The sequence below is a fragment of the Aythya ferina genome, assembly GCF_964211825.1.
Source record: "Aythya ferina genome assembly, chromosome: 3".
Lineage (NCBI taxonomy): Eukaryota > Metazoa > Chordata > Aves > Anseriformes > Anatidae > Aythya > Aythya ferina.
The window spans coordinates 25,217,062-25,241,949 of NC_140298.1; the positions used below are offsets into that span (position 1 = coordinate 25,217,062).

Genomic DNA, 24,888 nt, shown 5'->3' on the forward strand with positions numbered 1-24,888 from the left:
TTTTTGTAAAAAGCAAACTTTTTTGATCCCCCTATTTTATTTATGCTACTTAGAGCAACAGTCATGATCTCTACCCATAAGATTTGAAAATTTCTGCAGACTTACTTGGTATCGCTTGGGTCCTATAGCTGCCATCCAGATGCCCATGCTCACATCTTCACCCTGAGACAATATGTGGGAAAAAAATAGGTATTAGCACCAGGAGAGCATGAAGCATGTGCCTGCAGTAAAAAGGGCACCTACAAAAAGCTATGCCTGAGGAGCTTACAGGTGTCCAATTAATTCTCCCCACCTTTTCTGTGGTAAAATTGTTTTCACGGGGCAGACAGTACTAAAACAAGATTACCACACCAGATTCTCAGTCCAAAACAGCTGTGATTTGAGCTGGAAGGGACACTAAGCACAGTGAGCAAAAGCACTGCAATAAGCTGAAGCATCAGCCAGGAGCCCCCAACACTCACACTTGGGCAGTGTTCTTTCCCACTCATCCAGTGCATGTGCTGCTCCCCAAAGCAGTTTAAGATAGAAGAACCGAATCAAAGCTGTAATACCTGGTAAGTCTTTAGTCTTTCAGAGTTGCTTGCCAGCCACTGAACGATGTCTTTGGCGATGACATAGCCAGACCCACAAGCAAAGGCTGGATACGCAGGACTTGGGTACTCCAGCTCTTGCCACTTCCCAGTTCGATCAACTGCCCAGTTCAGTCTGAAACTGAAGAGCACGTTAGACCTGTGAGATGTTTGTACAACGCCCTCCGAGAAACCTATAAACACAGCTGCCCACTGAAGTATCAGTAATAGCAAGCAGTACTAAGGGGAAGAAGTAGAAGGAGTTCAGATAGCCTCATTTCTCTCGAGCACATACCTAATCCAACACAACACCTGAAAGTGCAATTATTGTCTGGTTTTGATCTTGAGGAGGTTCTCAGAACAGAAACAAACACAACACCGACAGTCAGGTCTTTAACACATCTGCACCACTACTGTGTTTCGGTCCAGGCAAGTGTGAACATCACTGTGTTGGTTCTCTGACAGCCACATCTGTGCCCAAACCCCTTTGGTTATAGCACCAGACAAAGGCAGTGCCCCCAGCAGGCACGCGGATACAGCAGTGTGACACAGCCCATCTTCCTGAGAAAACTGAGGGCTGCTTTAAACACAGGAAGCAAGACAAAGCACTGGATTTTGATCCACTACCAAAAATAGCCATGCTAGACCAAATTTCTACCTAGAAAACTTAGTCATGACTAGAGCCGATGAGACCATCTTATCTTTTGGAAAGGGATGCTAGGCCCAGCTTTATGTTCTCAATGCTGATTTGCTGTTGAAGCTTTCAGGGAGCCGCCACCTTCTCAAGCTATTTTCCAAATGAAACTCAACTGAACAGATGTTCAACAAAGGCTGCCATCACTGAACTACAAACACCGTCCTGGCAGCTTCCTTCCCCAGGGAACGTTTTATTTACTATGAAATGCCTGCAGAAAGCCAGAAGCGTGGCCTGCACAGTCCCATCCCCAGACCGAGTGGCAGAAGTCTGGCACGCTGTCAGCACGCAGCCCTGCTGCCCCTGGCAGGTTGTGGTGTCTGCTTGTGCTGTCCAGGAACAGGCTGGCATCACGTTCCTCTTACCTTACAATCTAACTGCTGTAACTGTGTCGATGCAGCAGGTTCTCCCTGCTTTTTGCAAACGGGTTCAAGCACTGCTGAATTTAGTCGTGAGCATAAGCAGCTAAAACCTTTAGTAAGCTGTGAAGTACTGTCGCCTCAGAACCAGCCCCAACAGCGAGGAGTTAGGGTGGAGTGTCAGACCTGCTGTCAGACTGCACAGCACAGCTGAAGCTGACACGTTCAAACCCCCAGCAGGTAAGCCACAGCTGATGCCCAGATCTACTTCAGACTCTGCATCCTCCGCTCTGGCGAGTCACGGCAGGAGAGGTGCAGCCCCCTACAAGCCGAAGGGAACCTGCCTTGCCAATCACTTCATTCTTCCTGAGTGATTCCAGCTTTGTTCACTGTACCTCACGCTTGTCTTACCAGAAGACCGCAACCAGTAGAGAATTTATGCTGAATACATTACCTGTACAGAAAAGATTTTGTCCAACTCTTCCCCTCCCAGCATGACTCGTCTCTTCCTTTTAAGTGACCTAATAAAATGACTTGATACTTTAACACACTTTCTACAGCAAGACTCAGCAAATTTCTTTTTTCAGTCTGCAGAAGAAAGCATTGTAAACCCTCCTAAATTCACATAATGGCTATTTGAAGGCAAGCCTACAACTCTGGTACTAGAGTATGAAACATGTTACACTCAACAGTGTATCTTACACCACAGGGAAAAGAGGACCATATTACAAATGAAACAGATCTTTGTGGAAATCTTCAGGTATCTGGAGTATTTGTGCTGAACTAAGGTCAATAAAAAAGTACCATTCTGAACTTGCATTGCTTTTTACAACATGGTGGATGAGCTGACTTCAGTGAATCACCTTGTAATTTACAGCATTCACATCGGACTCAGTCCCTTCAGAAACAGCTTGGTATTTTCTACCCGTATCATAAAATCTGGTCATTTGCAGGCATGACAGGCAGAATTACCTGAATTACCTAGATTAGTCTTGTGACTGCAGCTTTAAAAGAACAGAAGAGCAGTAACTAAGAAAAGCATCTTCTAAGATGAGATGCAGTTCTGGAGTAGGATCCCCAGAGTATTTGTTTTCTAACCATGCAGTCCTGAAACACTCTAAATCAGCTAAAAAAGCTTTTTAAATGGTTATTTAAAAATAGTGAATAAAACCACCGCGCAATAGGAAGTGTCAGGCAAAAACGGACCATGAACTGACAGCACACAAGTACTGCTCCATGCAGTACTTGCAAGTGACCCAGCTCCCAGTTTCATTGGGATCTCATTGTCTCTACAAAGTGCCAGAGTAAGCTGGCAATTTCAGAATTCACAAGAACTCAGATCACTCTAAGAATGATAGGATTTACAAAGTATTAACAGATTAAAGAAACAGTGGGCAACAAATGAGACACTTATCTAAACTAGAGAGAGCTTAATAATGAGGACTAGGTGAAGAGTGCAAAGTTTGATTTCTCAGAGGAGCAGAAGGAAGGGAGACCACCAATAAATCCACCTCAAGAGCCAGATACATTAACTGCTTTATCATCTGCTCAGGAAGTCAAGGGCTCCACACACCAGAAACAGTTCTATGAGAAGCCTAACAACGTTTAATTTTCACTTTGACCATTGTTCAAATCCGAAGATACAAGATGTCGCTCAGCTGAAAGGTAGGAGGGCTTGGGGGATTCCCTAAAGCCACTCAGAAGGCTCCTCTACACTCAGCTGGTACCCAGAAAGCTGAACAACCATCCAGAAACCTCTGGCCAAGAAGCAGGCCCATGGTAGGCAGCAATGCAAAGGGATACACAGGTGGGACACCGAGGAGAAGGACAATCTCTTTGGTATCAGAACCTCGGGTCTTACAGCCAAAACCATGCTCCAGAAGAGACTTCCCTACAGCAGCTGGAACAGCTGGAACTTACAAGTTTCATCATTAATCAGACCCACCAGTTCAGACAGCAGAAAGATGGCCATGCCTGACATTCAGACTTGAAAATACTGTGCAGACTATAGTCAGTTTTGTTTCTCCCGTTTACCCCATTTCCCCAGGCATCCAGCCACATCACAGAGGCTTCAGAGAAAGTAATGTTGACAGTTTTAGCACTTGCTCACATTTTAACTTTCTCGTACTGCTGTAATACTTTTATTTACTTAAGTACCATGGCAAAGACATACACATACAACATATTTTAAAACTAGGTAAGGTACTCAGCAAGTTCACCCTAGAAGAGCCTTGTAGAGGCACCTTCCGGAACATCAATGTAAACTACTGATTTTTGCATTCTAAGATTCAAAGTGCTACATGTATCAAAGTCCTCTTTTCATAACTAACTTCCAAGTGCAAAAGATGGGAACCCACATAAGAAAGCCTTAAAGCAGTAAACCATTCACTAAAAACAGTTTCTCTTAAAAATAAACAACAACAACAACAAAACTTACTTTCCCCACCAAATGTTTGGCCTGTCCAGTTTCTTCTGCATTATCCTGTTAAAAACAGCCTCCAAATCTATGTAACAGTCATCATCCGTCTTCAGCAACAAATCAAAACTTGTTGTTTCAACTGTCCTGTAGCCAAAAAGAAAAGTGATAAGATGCTGAGCTGTATCGCCCACGGACTACAATTTTGTGACAAAACACTCCACAAGGGTTTTTAGGGAAGCAGAGCGGGAAGGAAGAGGTAAGGAAAGATATTGCCTCCCTCAACTTTTAAATGGTTTCCCTATTGACTAAGGCATAGCTACAGCTCCATCCTATGACAATCTTATAGCATGGATTTGTGTAAAAGCTGAAGAAACTTGCAGTTTTGTTCTCCAGGACAGATAGCAGATTTACTAATGAATCTCTCTTAAACAGTATTGACCTCAGAAGGATGTGAATGCCTGGTGATGATGGCAGCACAGCTGTTAAAAGCCAATGGCTACATGTTGGTAGTCTATTCCTCAGGAACAGACAGTTCAAGGGTAGTACAGCTGTAGGGGCTTATATGGAACATCTGTGGAAAAAAACTTGGTAGTAGGCTTCCTCAGGGAAGCACACTTCTAATATGGACAAAAGAAAAATTTATCTGTCTGAAATACTTTAATATCTGTCACTTGTAAAATAATCAAAGAAGCTCAAGATTCTAGGAATTATTATTATTCCTTGGTTTAATCAAACATTGTTTTAAAGGGCAATTTCTCTTAGCCAGAAAGGCATTTATTTTCCTTAAGCTTTTTATTACCAAATCCTGAAGATTTTGCTAACCTGTAAGAAATGATCACTAAGGTTTAAGTCTTGACATTTAAACTGCCTTTTTAGAATTGAAAGCATGTTTCAGTTTTCAATTACGTTCTTACCCATGAAATTTGTTAAGTAAATGTGTAATATTGCAAGCAACTAAAACTGTCAGCTATATTTCTTACTCTGTACCAATTAATCGAAGCGATTGTCTCAGAATAATGAGAATACCTGCAAATTAGAGGTGATAATTTACTAGATTCTCTGCAGATAACACAACGCAGTATGGAAATTCTTTCTCTCACCTTCCTTCCCACCTTTACACAAAAGCTCCCTCTATCCAGCACTGCTGAGGCCACAGCTGAAGGACTGCCTCCAGTTCTGGGCTCCTCAGTACAAGAGAGACACAGATATACTGGATGGAGAGAGTCTGGTAAATGGCCACTAGGATGATTTGGGGCTGGAGCACCTCTCCTACAAGGAAAGACAGAGCTGGGACTCTTCAGCCTGGAGAAGAGGAGGCTCGGGGGGGATCACATCAACACCTACAAATACCTGAAGATAGGGTGTAAAAATCAACTGAGCCTGGCTACTTTCAGTGGTGTCCATTGACGCAACAACAGGCAATGGCCACAAACCCAAACACTAAGTTTACAAGCTGGCCAAAAGCCATCTTTTAGAAGACTAAAGCTGCTAGTTTTCAGTTAGAAACAAATTAAAAGAAATTCAAGGACACGTGACAATTTTGACACCTGGAATCTGAGAGCAGAAGTCTGTTTTGCCAGGTCAGACTTAATTGAGGCACCAAGGATGACCATCCAAGAAATACAGATCTCATTATTTTATTAATTAGATACACTATGTGCCCCAAAATTGTGAGGAACACAACTTAATGAAAGAAATCACATGACGTATGCATTTTGCAGAAGCTGTTGGATAATGTAACATGCCGGATTATCTTGCATTACAAATGACAACAATCGTAAGAGAAAATGCTGTCTTTCCAACTTACCACCGGTAGAAGTTCAGCAGTTTGGCTGGAACATTTCTGTAAGTGTCAATAACATCTACAAAAACAATATCATCGTAGGTACTGCTTTCTTCCTTCAGTAAAGTATCTTCTCTCGCAAGACTTTTTAAGTGACTTGTAAACCTTTCTGGGCGAGTATGGAGGCTTTTTAAAAGAGCATCACCTTCTGAAAGAAACAGCACCCATCATTAAACAAAGATGTGTATCTACATAATAGTTTACACATTTCTCTTGGATCATACACAATATACTGAAAAAACAAATCTGAAAAGGTGTTCGATGAAATTATGAAAATCCTACAATTAATTCACAAATTTATGAGGTCAAAAGTTGCAGAAAAAAAAACAAAAAATAAGTTTGCATAAGGTCTGATGTAGATTATATAGTCTTTATATATATATATATATTTATATATATTAAATATATATATATATATGTAGTCTTTAAAAAAAAAAAAGTACTCCTTTTCAGTAACAAAACAACTTTATAAAATTGTTTAGTATAAAGAGCTGTCCACTCTTACCAGCAGATTAGAAAAGCTATTGTTATATAAAACCCAAAACAAACAAAAATATCTTGTTCTAAATATAACCACACTGGCATTGCCTTGGTATAGGCGGCCTCTGCTGAACTTCATCACATAACTGACTATGGGTAAAAGCTAAAAAGATCTTGCAAGAATATCAAACTTCTTGGTAAGAAGATGGTTTATGGTACTGAAGAATTTTTCACAGACAGGATGGATGGGCCTTAGCACCCCTCAGTTCTACACAAATGGCAAGATGACATGTGGAGGAATGGTTAAGTGAAATAGGACATGTTGATGTTGGGCAGTTAAGAGGCAATGGGCTAGTGAAGTACCGTACTCAACTCACATGAGTCTGGCACGTACGCAGCTGGCTGAGAGCCAATCAGGCTCAAGGACACGATGCCCTTGAGCGATGGGGAAAGTCCCTAAGGCGGGACGGTGGCTAAAAGAAGGAGGAACTACCTGAAAAGAGCGGGAAATGTTAGCCAATCCTGAGCTTAGTTTTTGCAATATGTATGAGTTGATTATATTCGAACTAGATAAAAGGCGACTGAGCTATCCATTAAAGTTGAAGTTTACTGTTCACTCATATTGAGCGTCTGTGTCTTCCTTCCGTCGACAACAAATTGGCGCCCGAACAGGGACCGGTCTGAACGGGATTTGGACACTGCTGGCAGTGATCCTGGGCCACGTGTTCAACGGAATAAGGGAGGAACTGGTCCTGCAACGCAGCCCAGGAGGTGGAAGGGACAAGAATCCCCGCACCCGCGTCGGGAAGGTGAAAGTGACGTGGAGTCCCCGCACCCGGGAGAGGATCCCGCCGGTCACGCGTCGCCGAGGTCTGAAAGGTGAAAGGGACAGGAGTCCCCGCACCCACAGCTCAGAAGGTGGGAGGGAGTCCCCGCACCCGGGATGAGCCTATAAAGGGTCCCGCCGGAAAAGCGCCGCCGAGGTCTTTGGAAAGGCTGCAACTGTATATATAAAGGTATGAAAGACAAGAGGCGTATAATTTGCTCAGATGCTTTTTAGAAAAGCGGAGTATTTTAGATATAGATTGTAGAAAAAGATTTGCCAGGGTTATTAGCATATGCAGTAGCGCAGGGTTGTTTTACAAATCCTGATACAGTTTTTTGAACAGAGTGGCGTAAATTTGGAGATAAATTGTTTGATGATGTTATTAATGATATTAAGTCTGCTAAAAAATTTATTGAAGCCTTGGAGAACGGTCACTAGCGCTTTAGCTACACATCAGGCTGAGCAGAGAGTCGCTGCTGCCGCTACAGAGCGACTGGGATTGCCGGGAAGTGCTGGAGCTGGGCATTGCCCACTGCCGCCTTCAGAGAGAATGATAACGCTGCCTTGGGGCTACGGGGCAGTGGGAGCCTCCCCACCCCCCTCAGTCACCGCCACGAGCAGCGCTGCGCTTGGAGCTCACCGTGTGGCGAGTCGGCACAGAGCAGAGGGACGGACATCAGGACCCTGCAGCCTGTCTGACGTAACCATGGAAGCAGCGGCGGCTGTGCTGCTTCTCTCTGGCATGGTTTTGATCTGTGGAGACCGTGCATGGCAAGGAGTACCAGCCAATGCTTTTGGAGGACCGTGTTACCTAGGGCGACTCACACTTTTCGCTCCAGATTTACACTCGTGGCAGAACTCGACAAGGAGCAGAAGAATTAAACGAGAACTAAAAACTCTGGGTTCTGACTGTAATGATGATGTAGAATTGTGGGGTCCAGCAGAAAGATTCTTTGCTTCTTTGGTGCCTGGTGTGGGAACTGCACACGCTTTGACTAACATTAATAAGCTTGCTTGTTGGGCTGTTAAACAATAGAATGTAACAACACAAGTTCTTTCTGAAATGTCACAATATATGGAGAGTCTAAGACATGCTGTATTGCAAAATAGGGCCGCTATTGATTTCTTACTGCTGGCTCAGGGACATGGGTGTGAAGATGTAGAAGGAATGTGTTGCTTTTATCTTTCCGACCATGGTTAGTCAATTCACGACCAGTTGAAATGGTTAAGGGATCATATGCAAAAAATTGTAGTACAAGATAGTTGTTTTGAAGGTTGGCTTAAATCTGTTTTTGGGAACATGGGTGGATGGGTTTTGTTAGTTAAAGAGGGACTTTGCTTTCTACTTATATTGATTATAGTTGCTGCACGTATAATCTTTAACTGCCTAACTAAGAAACTAGAGCAACTCACAGAGAAGGTATTTGTAGCGCAAAATAAAAACGTGGGGAATTGTGGAGGAATGGTTAAGTGAAATGAGACACGTGGATGTTGGGCAGTTAAGAGGCAATGGGCTAGTGAAGTACCGTACTCAACTCACATGAGTCTGGCACATACGCAGCTGGCTGAGAGCCAATCAGGCTCAAGGACACGATGCCCTTGAGCGATTGGGAAAGTCCCTAAGGCGGGACAGTGGCTAAAAGAAGGAGGAACTACCTGAAAAGAGCGGGAAATGTTAGCCAATCCTGAGCTTAGTTTTTGCAATATGTATGAGTTGATTATATTTGAACTAGATAAAAGGCGACTGAGCTATCCATTAAAGTTGAAGTTCATTGTTCACTCATATTGAGTGTCTGTGTCTTCCTTCCGTCGACAACAATGACAGGACTGACTGCTCAATTATATCTGGGATATTATGGGATAAAAGTCAATTGGAGTGGCTAACAAAGGGCAAGCAGAGAAACCATATCACGACACTGACAATGGGCATTTAAAAAAATAGATTATTTTTAGCAGAAATGAACCTGAAGTTGATCAGGTTCATAGAGAGCATCAATTTTACCCTCAAAAAAAAGTATTTTAAAGTTCCTTTTTTTTTTTTTTTTTATCATAATGTCAAATGTGATACTGTTTTGCAGACTTACCTTGAATAGTGTAGATAAAACCACCTGCTATACCCTCCACACCTTCTGTGAGTTCATGTGGCAATGACCCTTCCCCTGCCTGTTAAAGACAGATTAATGGAAAGAAATAATTTAGTTAATCTCTCATTACTGACCCATTTTCCTCTGACTTTAAGGTGTGAAGTTTTCTGGAAACTGAGAATAAAGTAAGTTGAAAGCAATTCTGGTTAACACCTGAGACTACATCATCTGTTTTTCCCTGTATAAATTCCAACCTGAATAATGAAAGACTAAGATTTTTAACTGTAATGTTTTGGGGCATTTTTGAAAGTTTCACTTAAAACTACTGGCACCATGAATACAAAACCACAGCAGCACTGCATACCTCAATTACACTAATTTCATCACCTAATAGAACTTTAAGAAAAAGTAGTTTTGGAGCTGAGAGCAAAATTTAAAGTTTTTCTGGCTAACCTACAACAGCACAGCATATTTAAGTATCCAAACTTTTCACAGAAAAAAACAACAACACACAGTCCTTTTCCCAGGCAGAGTAAAACTGTGCTCTGAGACCAGAGGAGAAGCCCAACTGAATTCATGTTTCATGGAGAAACACAGGAAAGCAAAATGCGAAATATGTGAGACTTCTGGGAAAAATGGAAACATGGTGGAAGGGAAGGTGAGCTGACTCACCGTAATGATCCTGAAAACACCCCCTCCATCATTCACCGTCACTTTGTGAAGGTTTCTTGAAACAAGACCCTGAAGATCCTGGCTTTCCCACACAATGGTGCCTTCAAAACTCTGTTAAGAGAGCATAATATTGTTACACAGGTATTTAAAAGACTTTAAAGGATGAAAATCAAACAGTTGTTGTTTTTTAAAATAATCAACTTCACAAAATGGATAGCTTCAACAAGCAACATGAATGTTTTACTTACAGTTCAAAAAAAGTCAGATGAAAGAAATACATCTGTGAAACTCAGTAACACTGTCGTGCTTTTAGGACTAATCATGAATCTGCATTAAGAACATTAAACTTTTAACAGGAATCTACTGTAAAAGCCTTTGGCTTTTTAACATCATTAAGATGGCATTCAAATGTGAACTGACTTTTTTTTTTTTTTTTTTTTTAAATCAAATACAGAATACTACATTACAAAAAGAATATGTTAAAATAGATTTGGAAATAAGTGCTGCTTTTTAGTTATCTGTCAAAACCAGAGATCATAGACACGGTCCTGACATCAGCAAAACTCAAAGGAAAACATTGTCACCTTTATCCTGACAAAGCTGCCACAAGCTACTGTAGGAGAGTCACAGAACTCTGGCCTCACATCTTGGCAGGTAGGGAAAGGAGAAAAACAAGTGAATCTAAAACTTTCCATTTTTAACTCTCAATTTGAGTTATATTACTGCATTTTCAAATGTATTTTTTCTTGCATTTAAAAGCATTTCATTTCAACTTGAAGCTAATCCCCCTAACAGTCCAACTATTACCTGTTTTATGTAAGATTTTCCTGAAAACCCCTGAGAACATGCAAAAGGACAAATGGTATGTTGAACAGCTAAGAACAGTGGTGGTAGTATTATATTTTTCTATTTTTTTTAAAGCAATTTCACCCTTATCAAGGGTGTATGGAGCAGTTGTGGGGCTATTACACTCCTGGCTGCTAAATGAGTGCATTCACTTTTGTTTCTCCCAGTTTCACAGGAAAAACACTGTTAGATGGTGTGGACCTCAGAACAGAGAAATGACTTATCACAGAATCATGAGGGTTGGAAACAACCTCCAAGGTCATCTGGTCCAACCATCGCCCTACCACCAATGTCACCCACTAAACCACATCCCTAAGCACCACGTCCAGCCTTTCCTTAACCCCCCCAGAGGGTTCGTGACGCCACCACCTTCCTGTGCAACCCGTCCCAGTGCCTGACTGCTCCTTCTGACAGAAATGTCTCCTCACTTCCAACCTGAACCTCCCCTCGTGCAACTTGAGGCCATTCCCTCTAGTCCTGTCACTAGTTACCTGTGAGAAGAGGCCGGCCCCCAGCTCCCCACAGCTTCCTTTCAGGCAGTTGCAGAGAGCAATGAGGTCCCCCCTCAGCCTCCCCTTCACCAGACTAAACAACCCCAGTTCCCTCAGCCGCTCCTCACAGGCCTTGTGCTCCAGGCCCCTCACCAGCTCCGTAGCCCTTCTCTGGATATGCTCCAGGGCCTCCATGTCCTTCTTGTAGTTAGAGCACAAATTCTTGTTTCGAGTATTTGTAGTTACATCTCCCTGATGCTGTTGGAAGTCTGTTTACTTGTACTAGCCTCTCAACTTTTTCCCATTTCAGCTTCCTTGTACTTCAGAAAACTTCTCCAGAAGCTCTTCAGTTACTAACTGAAAAAAAAAAGGACTGTGGTGGTTTTACCGTGCTGGGCAGCTAAACCCCACAACCGCTCTCTCACTCCCCCTCCTTTAGATAAGGAGGGGGAGAAGTAAAGCAAAGAACAACTCACGGGTTGAGATAAGGATAATTTAATTAAAGGGAAATAATTATAATAATTAAATAAAGACTACCATGAACTAAACAATTTAACTAAGGGGAAATAAAAGGGAAAGGGGAAAAAGGGAGGAAAACAAACAAACAAAATAAATGAAAGCTATATGGAAGTGCAGAGGAAAGAAATTACTCTCTACTTCCCACAAATGAGCGATGATTGACCACGTCCTTGAAGCAAGGCCTCAACGCACGCAGCCGGTGTTCGAGAGGAGGACCGACGTCTTCTCAACGAGAGCCCACCCCTCGATCACGAGCCCATCTGTAAGTGGCATCTCTCCCCAGATGTCCTGATGTTTCATGGGCCCATCGAGCTACAAACAGCTCACCCTTACGTTCCCAGTCTAGGTCCACCTGAGCCACTTCAATTTTCGAAGCTCGATCCACTTCTTTGTTGTTCTGATGTTCTTCAGTAGTGCGACTCTTGGGCATGTGGGCATCTACATGACGTACTTTAACATCCAGGTTTTCTACCCGGGCAGCAATATCTTGCCACAGGGTAGCAGCCCAGATAGGCTTACCTCTGCGCTGCCAGTTGCTCTCTTTCCATTGCTGCAGCCACCCCCACAGAGCATTTGCCACTATCCATGAGTCAGTATAAAGATACAATACTGGCCAATTTTCTCTTTCGGCGATATCTAGGGCTAGATATCTAACTATGATGTCCAGCTTACAGTACAGCTCAATTCTTTGCTTTTCTCCAGAAGCAGGTCTTAACACATCTGCAGCAGTCTCGGTATTTAATTAGAGCTGCACATTTCAGAAGGTTCTCATCTATTATTTATAATGCCAGCTTTATAATAATGGAGCTAGTCAGTGTTTATTCAAGCCTGATTTGCATGTTCAGTATCTTCCCCTTACTTCTTTAATTACATCACAGAATGACAGAATGGCTCAGGTTGGAAGGACTTTAAAGTTCACCCACCTCCAACCCCTTTGCCCTTGGCAGGGACACCTCCCACCAGGTCAGGTTGCCCAAGGCCTCATCCAACCTGGTCTTGAATGCCTCCAGGGATGGGGCATCCACAGCTTCTCTGGGCAGCATGTGCCAGGGCCTCACCACCCTGAGTGTAGAAATTCCACCTAACATCTAATCTAAATCTCCTCTCTTTCAGTTTAAAATCATCCTGCCTTGTCCTATCGCTATCTGCCCAAGCTCTTCCTCTTTTTTATAAGCCCCCTTTAAGTCCTGAAAAGCTGCCACGAGGTCTCCCCGGAGCCTTCTGTTCTTCAGGCTGAACACCCCCAGATCTCCAGGACTCTGTAGATTTCTTAGATCTGTGTCAGAATTCCTGAAGTTTTATTTTCCAAATGAGAAATAAGAGGTCTGTGTGTACTGTACGTTAACAAATGATGAAAAGGACCTCACCAAATGCCTGCTGTGTATTTGTGTTTCTGTAAGCAACAGCTGTAAATTATGGATTTAAAATTTTTTGCAATATCAAGCCCTAAGTCCGAGAAGTATTGAACTGTACCGAAGCAGGCTAGGAAGCAGTTGTTAACTTTAAATTATGTAATGGAATAAGCTGCATTTTCAAGAACAAAGCCACAAACAGAAAGACAGGCTTATATGTATTTCTTCAAAAATATCTCTATGAGGGGATAAAACACCAGATTTAGAATAAAATCTAAGGTACGACTTCAAGGTACAGTAAAATGTAGTTCTGGCACTTGTTCCAGGAACACCAACAATTGGCTACAATCACAGTATCAAAGTGCTGTGATTAACAAAATAGAAAGCTGCACAGCGGTCAGGTAAGATGACAAGCTAGCAATTTGCCAGAGCGTGGGTTCAGGAAGATGTCATTTGTCATGAACAGCATTGCTATTGCAAGTGGACCACCACTGAGACTTTTTTTAGTGTCAGGACCCCTAAACACCCTGCACACTGAAAACCATACATACAATTTCTTCATCTGTAGTGGCTTTCATCTACCATTCTAACTTCTTTTTTTTCTTGCAGTAGAGACTGGGCTTTAATCCCACTTCTGTGTTTCTATAGACACAGCCTTTGTTAAGTTGTTTTAAGTAAGGCTGTAAGTCCCTTTGCTTTTCAGCAATCAGAAACATTAAAGTTCTTACCCCTGAGTATTACTGACACTGACTTCAAACATGTACCAAGAGTCTTAAACAGTTATTACCAGTGAACCCTGAATGCAAAGTGCTGTAAAGCTGCAAACTATCTTTACTTTCCAGGTTGAGAGACTTGTAAGCAAATTTTCTAATTACTTTAGCCTTCAGCTATTCTTACTCTAAGCTGTTTAATGGAAGCCGAGGCCTAAAAATGCTGAAAGCAAAGCACTAGTGGCACACCTGAGACTACATCATCTGTTTTTCCCCATTTAAATTCCAACCCTGTTGCTGCCAGAACATGGCAGCAATTATGGTGAATACCGAACAGGTGTACTGACAAAATGCAGCCCTGCCAAACTCCCTTCCTAATGTTAAACAGTGCTGTCCTTTTTGTTTCTCCAACTACTCCCCATCAGTAGCACTGAACACATATGGCAGAGTCCCATTTTCACACAAGTGGCCTGTGGCTTTTTGTCAGCAAAAGTGCATCACTAAGACTTGGCTGCAAGAGCCCCACGTACGAGGTTTAGTTATCTGCCGGTAGTTCTGCTCTTCTGTGCTTTCAGTCCTTGCAAAGCTGAGTGATCAATTCTGTCTTGGCAATCTGGCCTGCCAGATGCTTATTCTAATGCTGCGTTTCCCTCTCTTTCCCCCCGATGAGGAGAAAGAGAAGCACGTCAGCCAGAAGATGAATGAAGTACTTCAGCAGTCTGTACAAGCCATTACTTCGTGAAGGTGCAAGGGCAGAGAATAGATATTGTCTCAGAAACCATCTTTTGACAATTAAACTGTTCGCTAAATTTACTGCTCTCAAACAAGTAGGCAGGAACGTGTGGGCGTTCTATCTCTTCTGAATCATCTTGTATGCTTCAGCATCTTAAGTATCAGAGAAGACTACATGCTGTGCATAAACCCTATTAATCTACATTAGAAACATCATGTTATCCTGTAAGCATTCAGCGGATGACATATATCAGATTAAGGTTGCCCACACAAAGAAATATATGAATACTAATATCCCTTTTCTAAATGAAATACTTCCCATCTGCCTTTCATGAAAAATGCCATCCGTTATAGCTAAATTACAACTGCCTAGAATTTTAGTAACTCGGAACAAAGTCTCACAGGAAGAGACTTACATGTTATATTAGCAAGTTACTAAGAAAAGCAAAAAGTTAAAAAATTTTTTAAGATGACAAACCAATTAATCAGCTGCAGAGTTGCCTTAAGAAGAACTGGTTTCCAAATACAGTCATTTGCATAGAGCCAGGGGAATACATTGGAGACTAAACTGGCCCCAAATATCTTCCCCTTCCCTTCAGTCTCTCTCACTCCATTCTTTCATACAACATTTAGTATCTTCAACAGTAAAACAACACAGGACAAAGACAACTTACAGAAATAGCAGCAAATGCCCAGTAATTTGAATAATATTTAAATGAAGAGAAACAGCCTAAAATGGAAGCTGACATATTTAAAGAGGTATTGGGAGTCCATCAGGAAAAACTTGTACCTGAGAGCATCTACTGAACTGGAATTCTCATTCTGAGTCAACTGGTATTCTTTAAACCTTCACTGTAACAACATCAGGATTTTTTTCCTACTTATATTCTGTTTCGTCCTGTTTAATAATTTTCCTTCCTAAGCAGCCACAATTGTAGCTCTATATCAAAACCCAACCCTAGGATTGTACCTCCAAAACGCAAAAAGGGTCAACCAACCAAAAAAAGCAAAATTTTATAGTCTGCCTTGATAGCTTAGCTAAGGGTTTCTAGGCAGGTTTCTCAGGACAATTGAACATGCTAAAGCTGCCCAGAAAGAAGTATTTCCCCAAAGTTCTGAGCAGCTGTTGACAAGTTTTGAAACCCCAAATGTCAGTCTCTGTGACACATACTCCATCTGCTATTTTATACGTAGATCCTACCAAAGACCTCCTTGAAGCTTTCTTGCATGGCTCAATGAACAAACAATATCCCCACTGCTGCTGTCAGACATGGAAGAGCCAAAACTTCAGCAGTCCTAAGTATCTCAACTATGTGCATCTCAGCTATGACTATCCAACTCATACTGTCATTGCAATCATAGCACACAATACGTTGCTGTTGTGTCCCAGGCACCAGAACCAGAATCCTCTTTTCCACCTGTTCTGTAGAAATCTGTGCCAGCCTACCCTCAATTATCTCTTGTACCAATGTCAGAAAAAGCAGGAGGCAGAAAGAAGCGTCCCATTCTCTGGTAAACTTTCCCACACAATCTAAGCAGGTACAATTTTCACTCAGAAACAAGAAAAAAAGTTTCCACAATACTGAAATTGCTACTAATTGCCAAGTTTTTTTTGTTTGTTTTTTAATCATGTTGTATTTTCACTTTTTTTTTTTTTTTAAACTAATGGTGATGATGAGATGATGAAAGAAATTCTGGACTTCAGCATATCCCCCCAAAATACCACTCCAGAGGTTTTTGTTTTGCCTTTTTTCACTGCCTCAAGCAAAGGCCAGTTTCATCTGTCAGTCTCTCTGGCAGATTTAAAAGAACTGCAAGCACTTCTGATACTGCACATACCTCTGGCAAAATGAACTGCTCCACTGGCTTGTACCACAACCTATTCACTTGCACTCCACAGCTTGGTGGGCTAAAGCGGGCACTGAAGAGAGCTTCCTGTGAATAACAGCAACAAAAACACATCACAAGGACTGTGAGATTATACAAATCTTGATCATCTCAGTTACAATGGAAACAGACGTATTGATTGTATAAAACTTACACGATTTTCTTCTCAAGACAGTCTCACAGAGTGCACAAAATTCAGGTGTTGGGCTGAGATGGCGGAAGCAAGCAACGATGTAGCATGAGTACCAGTTCAGCTACAACCCAGCCAACACAGCACGTTATCTGGAAGACTCAGCATCCTAGATAACAGATTTTTTCATCTTCTGTCTATATAGCTGACTACTATTACATGCAACAGAGGATGCTGACCCCTAAAATTTAATTGTGACTATATTAAATAGGCCACCAAACAGCTCTTAGATGGTAACATGTGAAATAAAGATACTGCACTGCCTGATTCCCAATCTGTAGAAAAGTGTCCAAGCTTTCCTAAGATCCTTATTTTTCACCTTCACTGTAAGCAATAAGCTAATGCAGATCAATTTATTGTTGTCAACATTTACTATTCTTCCATTTTGCAAACAAAAACCTGATTATAGTATACTTTCTTTTTCAATATAAAACTCACTCTTTAAATGTTCATCATAAAAGCCATACATCAGTATATTTTCTGTACTTAATAATTTACTTAAATTTAAAATTCTTTCTGTATTATTGTCAGAAGTCTTGACATTTGCCCATCGAGTTATTATAGGAGATAAATACAATATACTAAATACAATGAACACCACAGGATCACAGAACGGCTGAGGTGGGAAGGGTCCTCTAGAGCCCACCTGGTCCGAGATCACTGCTCAAGCAGGGCCACCCAGAGCAGGCTGCCCAGGACCACGCCCAGGTGGCTTTTGAATTTTTCCAAGGAGAGAGACTCCACAACCTCCCTGGGCAACCTATTCCAGAGCTCCATCACCTGCACACTAAAGAAGTGCTCCCTAATCGTGCTCAATCATCTTTTTCCCACCATGTTTTCATTCCACAAGCACTAATCTAGTCTATTAAACCCATAACTGAGATTGGGAGGGGGAGGAATTATCACTGAAGTTTGATTACTACCTGTAAAAAAACAACAATTTCTAGAAAAGTCAAAATTTCTTGCCAGAGGACAGACAAGAAGAAAATTACAGCTATACTGCATCTCTTTGCCTCAAAGGCAATGTGTCTTTCTGGGAATGCCTTTTAAATATATTTAATAGTTTATTTTTTATTCCTTAATACCTATCAATATTTCAGAATCTCAAATGTAATCAAAACTGTATCTTTGAATTAGATATTAGTGTTCTTTCAAAAAGCATTTCAATTAATTCATAATACTTTGTCAATTTATTTTTTTTCTACCCATCTGGGACATATATAGCTGTGAAATAAGAATTTATGATGCAGCAGAAGAAAAACATAATTCATATGCTTGCCAGTTAAGTACTTCTCTTCTAAATCATCAACACAGCATGTTGCTTTCTGTAAGAATTTAATCCACAATGAAGAGACAACATGCCTTAGTTCACTCTCAAAAGATAACTACAATACTCTACCTCATGTTCTGCCTGGTACAGCTTGACGGTGATGTTCCTCTGGAATCCCACCCCATCAGCCTCATAAAATACCCCAAGACTGGTAATGACAATGGGGTAAAGTACACGAAAGTTCACACTGACAATTCTGTCCTCAGATAGCACAGAAGGTACGTCCTCAGGGAGACTGAATGCTTCAATTTCCTGATTCAAAGCTGTATGAAAAAAAGAAAATATAGAGATAATATGAGAAGATTTCATAGTTCTCGAACTGGACAAACAGAAATCACACTGAATACACACAAAGCATGCTGATTAATTAGCATGGCTGGCAAGTGCACAAGGACAACCAAATACTGGAGGAGAAGAAAAGACAACTGACTGCAGACTGCAGTAAGGAGAAACTCAAAGCAATGCAGCAGTCTGCAGGTTACCAGCAGTTGCAAGGCAATGCCTACATATCCACAGAGAAAAGACTAGGAACACAATAAATCCACAGAGTAAAGACAAAAATGCTATTTGATTGCATGAATATCTGCATATTAATATATTAAAACAACTACGTATCAAAATGGCATACACCTCCACCTTATTTGGCGGCCTGTTTTTTGGCACTATCCCCTCCCGTAAGCCCCGAGGTACCATTTATTCTCAGGAGGTTGGCTAAGCAGTGGCTGTTGCCATTCAAAGACAAAGTAGCGGATGTTTCATGTTACTGTAAATCATGGCTTAAGGGCTAGATAGTCCCTAGCTAACTCTTAATTAAAGAGCAAAAATAAATTGGGAAAAAAGAAGTGACAGGAATAAATTTATAATTTTAGTTCAGGTATTTTCGTAAGGCAGCATTTCGTTTTTTCCCCATTTTACTTTTCCTAATTGATCCCTTTCTACAGCAAGATCTGGAAAATCTGTCGGTCAGACTTGATTAAAACTCACTTCACCAACACAAAAGTTTGCCTGACACTCAAGACCCCTTTCCCAGCCATGATACTCTGTTCATGTATGTTACTGGACTGGGTCATTACAGCTCTCCCCAGATTCTTTTTACACAGGGATAACAGCAAAAACATACACTGCATGGGAGACCGTTCCTTGACACAGGGAGAATGCAAATCCATTAGAATTCAATGGCCTCCCCTTCAGACCCTCAAAGGTCTCTCCTTTTCACGCGCACACTGGGCACTTTCAGGAAGCTTACACAGCTGTCGGGACAGCAAGTTACAGGTGAAAGTTATTGAAGTTCATTTTCAGGCCTAGCTCTCTCAGCTAAGCACCCCAAATTACTCTCAAGAAAGTGATTAGTTGCAGTTCAGACCATGGAATTTTAGAAGTTAACTTCTGTACCTGGGTTACTGATGTTCAGAAGTTTGCAGGAATAGGGGTCTTCTCTGTCCTCCACTGGCACAGCACAACCATGCGCACCTATTATAAACTTCACAAGGACACTAAAATAATTTGGTTTTATTAACACCAGTTCTCTTCCCTCCTCCCTCCACCTGCAATAAACTTATTTCATCACAACAGCCTGTCTTTCACAGGATTAAGATTTTGAACTCCTTAAAGTAAGCAGTGAGGGTCTGTCTCTGTGCAGAGCAACCACACGCATTCCTGTATGGGGGCTCAATTCCAAACCCACATGGGCCTTTCACACCTTTTACATGAGGGAACTGGAATATCAGCAACCAGGAATGGGATTAAAGACAGACAATACACTAAGAAGAAAAAGTCCTGTCTTTTCCTGCCTCGCTTTGTTACTTAATTAAGATCTGGTTAATATATATTCTGCATTCAAAAGGCAATAAATGAGGTAAAAAGACACAATAGTACCAAGAGAGGGACAGAGACTCCAGAGTACCTGCTATAATGTCTCAGCTTTGGGTTGTAGTTGAACAACAGGTTGCTCCTTACAGCTCCCGTGCTGCAGTCAGGACACACCTTATGCCTCCACCTTAGTATCTACCTTAGCCTAGTCTTTCAATTAGCAGCCAAATATCCTCCTCAAATTCCATACAGGCTATGAAAGATCACATTTTTAGATGACTGAAGCAGCCATGCTTCACTCCAAACTGCACATTGACACCGAATTTGTGAGCAGTGAATGCCTTTCAGTGCAAGGCAGGTACCAAGAGGTGAGGCCTATTGAGATGACAACATTTATGGGAACGAGCCGCAGCAGAACTTCCTCAGCAGGAACAGACTGACTGGCCTGCAGACTGCCAGGTCTACACAAGCAATGAGGAAGGTTTCCTGGTGGTCACTCCCACTGCAGCTATTTGGGGCACCTGGTTCGGTAGGAAATAAGCTGAAACTCTACAGCTGAAGCTCTTGCAAAAGATTTTGTGGTTCTCTCACCAAATACTACCCTGCTTGCTTTCAAGTATCCTGAATTACTAAGTATTTTGAAGTGTACACTGCAACGCAAAAAAAGGAGTCATACACATCACTAATGAATAACGGCAATTCATTGCAAGAACAAATAGCAGTGAGCACTTGACCAGTTAGAAGTTTCTGTATACAGTTAACAATTAAAATTACCTCTATAAAAATAGTTCCAGCCCAGAATAAGGAGTATTTTTATTTAGTACTAAGCAGAACTAAAAAAATAAATAAAAAAGAAGAGCATAAAATGTTCACAAATTAAGAAAAAAAATCCTTTCCAAAAAACAGGATTAAAATCAAGATATTCGTGCATTGTATTCTTTTCTCCTCAAAGCCCCCAAAATACAAAACACTGGAGATTACCGTTGGCTCAGTGCAGGATGTCGTTTCAAGTGCTTGAACCAAGTGTCCCTTATAACACTGCGCAGTTCATGGTTGTGTCGGGCTGACAAAACACCTACAACAACATCATAATGTTTCAACTTCCACTGAGGAAAGAAGGCCAGTGGACCTAGAAGTATAAAGTGACAACAGATTTATTACATGCACATATTACAAATCTGAGTTGCAAACAAGAATCAAAATACACATCAAAAGCAAGAATACTGGGTACCTGAAACACTAAGAAATGAGAGGTAAAATTGTAAGAATTGCATTCTTGGTTCAGAATCAGGAAAACATTTTCAACACATCAAAACCTTCCCCAGCCACCTGTGAAAACTCTACTGCAACAAACTAAGCAAGTCACTGCAGGTAAACAAAACCTAGAAAGTGTCATACATAAAGCAGGCAAGAATGTAAGCCTTGGTTTTCATTGACACCGTTCTTAAAGCACTTGCCTGCCTGTTGTCTGAGCAAACTGCCCCCTGAGAACATGCTTTTGCTCTTTTTCCTACAAGCCATCAGAAACCTTATAGGCAAGACACAAGGTCCTGCTGTCCACTCTGCAAAACTCGTAAGAGATTTCAGGCCTTCTGCTTGTTTGTCGATACCTCCTGCAGCACAATTTGTCCTAAAGCCTGGGGGCTTGGCATTGCTGGTACCAGGCCTCCACTATTACAATTCACCATTATTCCACCTAGAAAAAAAAAAAATTAAATAAAGCCTGTCAGATTCAGAAATACACCAATTTTCCCTCCATTAATTCTTAAAGCTGCTGGGCACCTCTGTTTCCCCATTTCACTCTAATATGTCAAGGCCCATTGCTCCTAGCCTTCCGAAGCTGACCACGACTCTGCCTTCACGCAGGGTATTACATCCCTGCACGGAGGAATGCTCTGGCTTTAGTCGTAGCTGGGTGTCACGGCCAATTCTTGTAATCCGTGATTTAGCCTGTGCTGTTTTAATTTAGAGATCATGAAAGCTGGACTTGCTTTAAAGCAAGACTGTCACTAGACAGAAACCTGAGAAGCTGTGACTTGGAGCAGCAATCAGGCTGGCGAGTAGCTGAAGTGAATCTGTGTAGTTCAATTTGTCAGACACTCTGGAGTTAAGAGGAAGATTTATATTTAGCTCTAGCAAAACACTGCTTTCATCTCATCTCGCTAAACTTATTTTTCATTAGGCTTCAGAGAAAGAAAATAAATGTAAATGCGAAGGTCCTCTAAACTACCACATACAGCATAGACGAGATTTTTTTTCTAATCTAATTTTAAAGAGACCAAAAATATTTCCAAGTCTGTATTGTGTACTCCCACTAGAAAGTGAGTTATTATCCAGATTCCACTTTCCGTGCCAGCTTCCACTTTCTCCACTTTGAAAGGGGGAAGACGGATGGGTCTCGTTACAGGGCCCCACAGCACCATCAGGAGATCCACACCGCGGCTCGTCCGGCCTTGGAGCCTGCCTCCAGCCTGCACTGAAGCCTCAAGAGGCCTTGTGCTGCACTGAATCCACATCAAGAGACCCCCGAGGAACATCTTTTAGCTCTAGGGCTTATTGAGAATGGCTTGCACCCAACTCCCTAGTCCCAAGGCCAAGTAACACAGTGCTCTGCCACCGATTCTCGGGAGGGCACGAGAGCAGGCAAGCAGGGAGTGATGTTTCCAGAGGCAAACCTTCTCCAGTCTATTTCCCACTACGTACTTAGTTCTAAGCATGCAGACACTGATTTTCTGAGGAAAAAAAAAAAAAAAAAAAAAAAAAAAAAAGCTTTAAGTTCCACACTTATTTAAAGGAAACTGTGCTGACAACACGTACAAGCTTACTGATAACTTAAGCTGTAAATTAACCTACTAAGAGAAGCATACATCAGCTTACCCTCAAGAGGAACGAAAACCCAGGCAGTAGGCCACTATTTCCATTCCTCAGTATCAGTTTTCACTGAACTCAACTGTTATCTCTCTTATAAAAACAACGGATTGAATTGGTGGCAAGGTTCAGGAATATGATTTGTTTGCTGACATTGCTCTATAAAACATCTGAAGAAACTTGTGAATCAAACACATCACTCAGTCCGAACACAATTTAGCCTTTCCATGTGCTGCTAAGTACTGACTATCCAGAGCCTCTGCATGCCTTCAGAGGCCACTATACATCAAAGATCTGCCAGGGCTCCACAGCAGAGGTATATGATACAGCCACACATTCGTAAGACCACAACATTATAACAAATTCTCCTATAGATCTTTCTCACACATTCTGTTTATTTCCAGGCTTTTCTTCAATCCTTTGATTATTCTTTAAACAGCCTCTGCAGCCTTATCTGCAAGCCCTCCCATATAAACCTCAGAAGGACTAACATGTTTGTAGACTGCATATTAGGCATGGTCTACACAGATTCAGTTTTTTAAATATCACTTATAATTCAAAGCAGAGCAATTTCTAAACTAAAATGTAAGAAAAACAGAACTATGAGCAGAATTCTGTAGGGTGACTTGACTCTGAATACGGTAAGTTGGCTTAAATCATTTTTTTTAATAAAAAAAAAAAGCTACTTGAATAAAAAAAATGTACTTTCACTCAGTTTATATTTTAAAATGAGTGAAGCTTTTTCTGAGGAACCATTCATGTGGAAACAGCATTAATGTAACAGATGCTTCAGAATTAATATCCTACTGCTATTAGAACAGACAGCTCTCTCTCTTGTTTTAGGCCATCTTCGGGCTTAGTAAGGTAGCATTACAGCAGTCTATATTCAGAAGATTGTCTTTTCTGTCCCACGGGTTATGCCATTTTACTTTTAATACCTTTGAAAATGGAAAAAAAGAAAAACAGAAAGAAAGCAAGACAGATTACTTGTGCAAAAATCTGATGAATAAGCTCCCCACTCGTTACCAGAGGTTTCTACTTCTGTCTGAAAAGCAGTACTAACACTTGTTAAACTTTCAGGAAAACAGACTGAGATGTCTCTCTCTGAACTAACACTATCAAAAAAGAGGCAGACAGTTGAAGACAGAGGAATAAAAATATGAGGCTATTATTCATTTATAAAGATAATTCAGATATGTGCATGTACATGATCTGATGCAGCAGAAGTTAAGAGAAAATGCTGACCTCTGAGTCAATAGTAACAAAGTATTTATATAAGCAATCAATACTTGCCACTGGGGACCAAGGTGAATTCTCACATATTATATTCTCAAGCATTCTTAGGCCAACATTTTCAGCATTAATAATAGGCTTAATGTATAAAATTCATTACTCTTAACCTTGCACGGGTTGTGAAGATTACAAGGGGTAATGACTTTAAACTAAAAGCAGGGAGATTTAGCTTAGACGTTAGTAGGAAATCCTTCCCTCAGAGGGTGGTGAGGCCCTGGCACAGGCTGCCCAGAGAAGCTGTGGATGCCCCATCCCTGGAGGTGCTGAAGGATGAACCTGGTCTGGAGGGTGGCAACCCTGCTCATGGCAGGGGGGCTGGAACTGGATGATCCTTAAGGTCCCTTCCAACACAAACCACTCTGTGATTCTATGATAAATAAGCCACTAATATTTCCAGTTCCAGTAGCAAAGGAAAACCTGCAAATTTTGTGGTTTGTGAAGATGAGGGAAGCAGTTCACCAGAAGCCTAATCCCAGCTATGCTATTAGCTTTCTGCATGATCCAGCGTATGTCTCTTCCCCCTTGTGTTGTTCACACTTTCCATTTGCTTAACAGACAAAGTACCTTACAGGGATGTGGCCACTGGCTTACTAACTGTGAAAACCTATATAGGAAAAAACAAAACAACAACAACAAAAATTGGGTATCACATTCCTTGAGAAATCTTAGAAGTGTCTTTAACTGAAGGGATGCAGAAGGAGGAGAAACATTTTCCATTAAAAGGCCACGCTACCATTAGCTGCCTTGCTTTTGAAGTCTTACTGTCTTAAAGCTGCATCTCAGATGCATCAAGCAGCCCAAGACCTCTCTGCGGAGCATATGTAGCCAATTGTGCAATGCCTACCCCACACTGGGTGCTGCATCTGGCACAAATAGCTTTCACTTAGCTGTTTGGCTTAAGCTGGTTACCCACAG

At 41.5% G+C, this 24,888-nt stretch overlaps 1 protein-coding gene across 2 annotated transcripts in view; it reads right to left on the reverse strand.

Annotated features, from left to right (window-relative positions):
- Positions 1-24,888, reverse strand: part of B3GALNT2 (beta-1,3-N-acetylgalactosaminyltransferase 2) — a 34,341-nt gene that overhangs the window by 2,929 nt on the left and 6,524 nt on the right. Inside the window, exons 2-11 of one of the 2 annotated variants that reach the window (XM_084514105.1) lie at positions 20,794-20,887; positions 19,396-19,496; positions 18,073-18,266; positions 16,436-16,531; positions 9,947-10,057; positions 9,275-9,353; positions 5,849-6,032; positions 4,060-4,185; positions 552-711; positions 106-162 (exon numbers count right to left, since the gene is read on the reverse strand). In XM_084514105.1, coding sequence (XP_084370231.1) covers positions 106-162; positions 552-711; positions 4,060-4,185; positions 5,849-6,032; positions 9,275-9,353; positions 9,947-10,057; positions 16,436-16,531; positions 18,073-18,266; positions 19,396-19,496; positions 20,794-20,887 — 1,202 coding nt within the window. Of the gene's footprint in view, positions 1-105; positions 163-551; positions 712-4,059; positions 4,186-5,848; positions 6,033-9,274; positions 9,354-9,946; positions 10,058-16,435; positions 16,532-18,072; positions 18,267-19,395; positions 19,497-20,793; positions 20,942-24,888 lie in introns of both variants that reach the window. The other variant, XM_084514104.1, reaches the window with a different exon arrangement.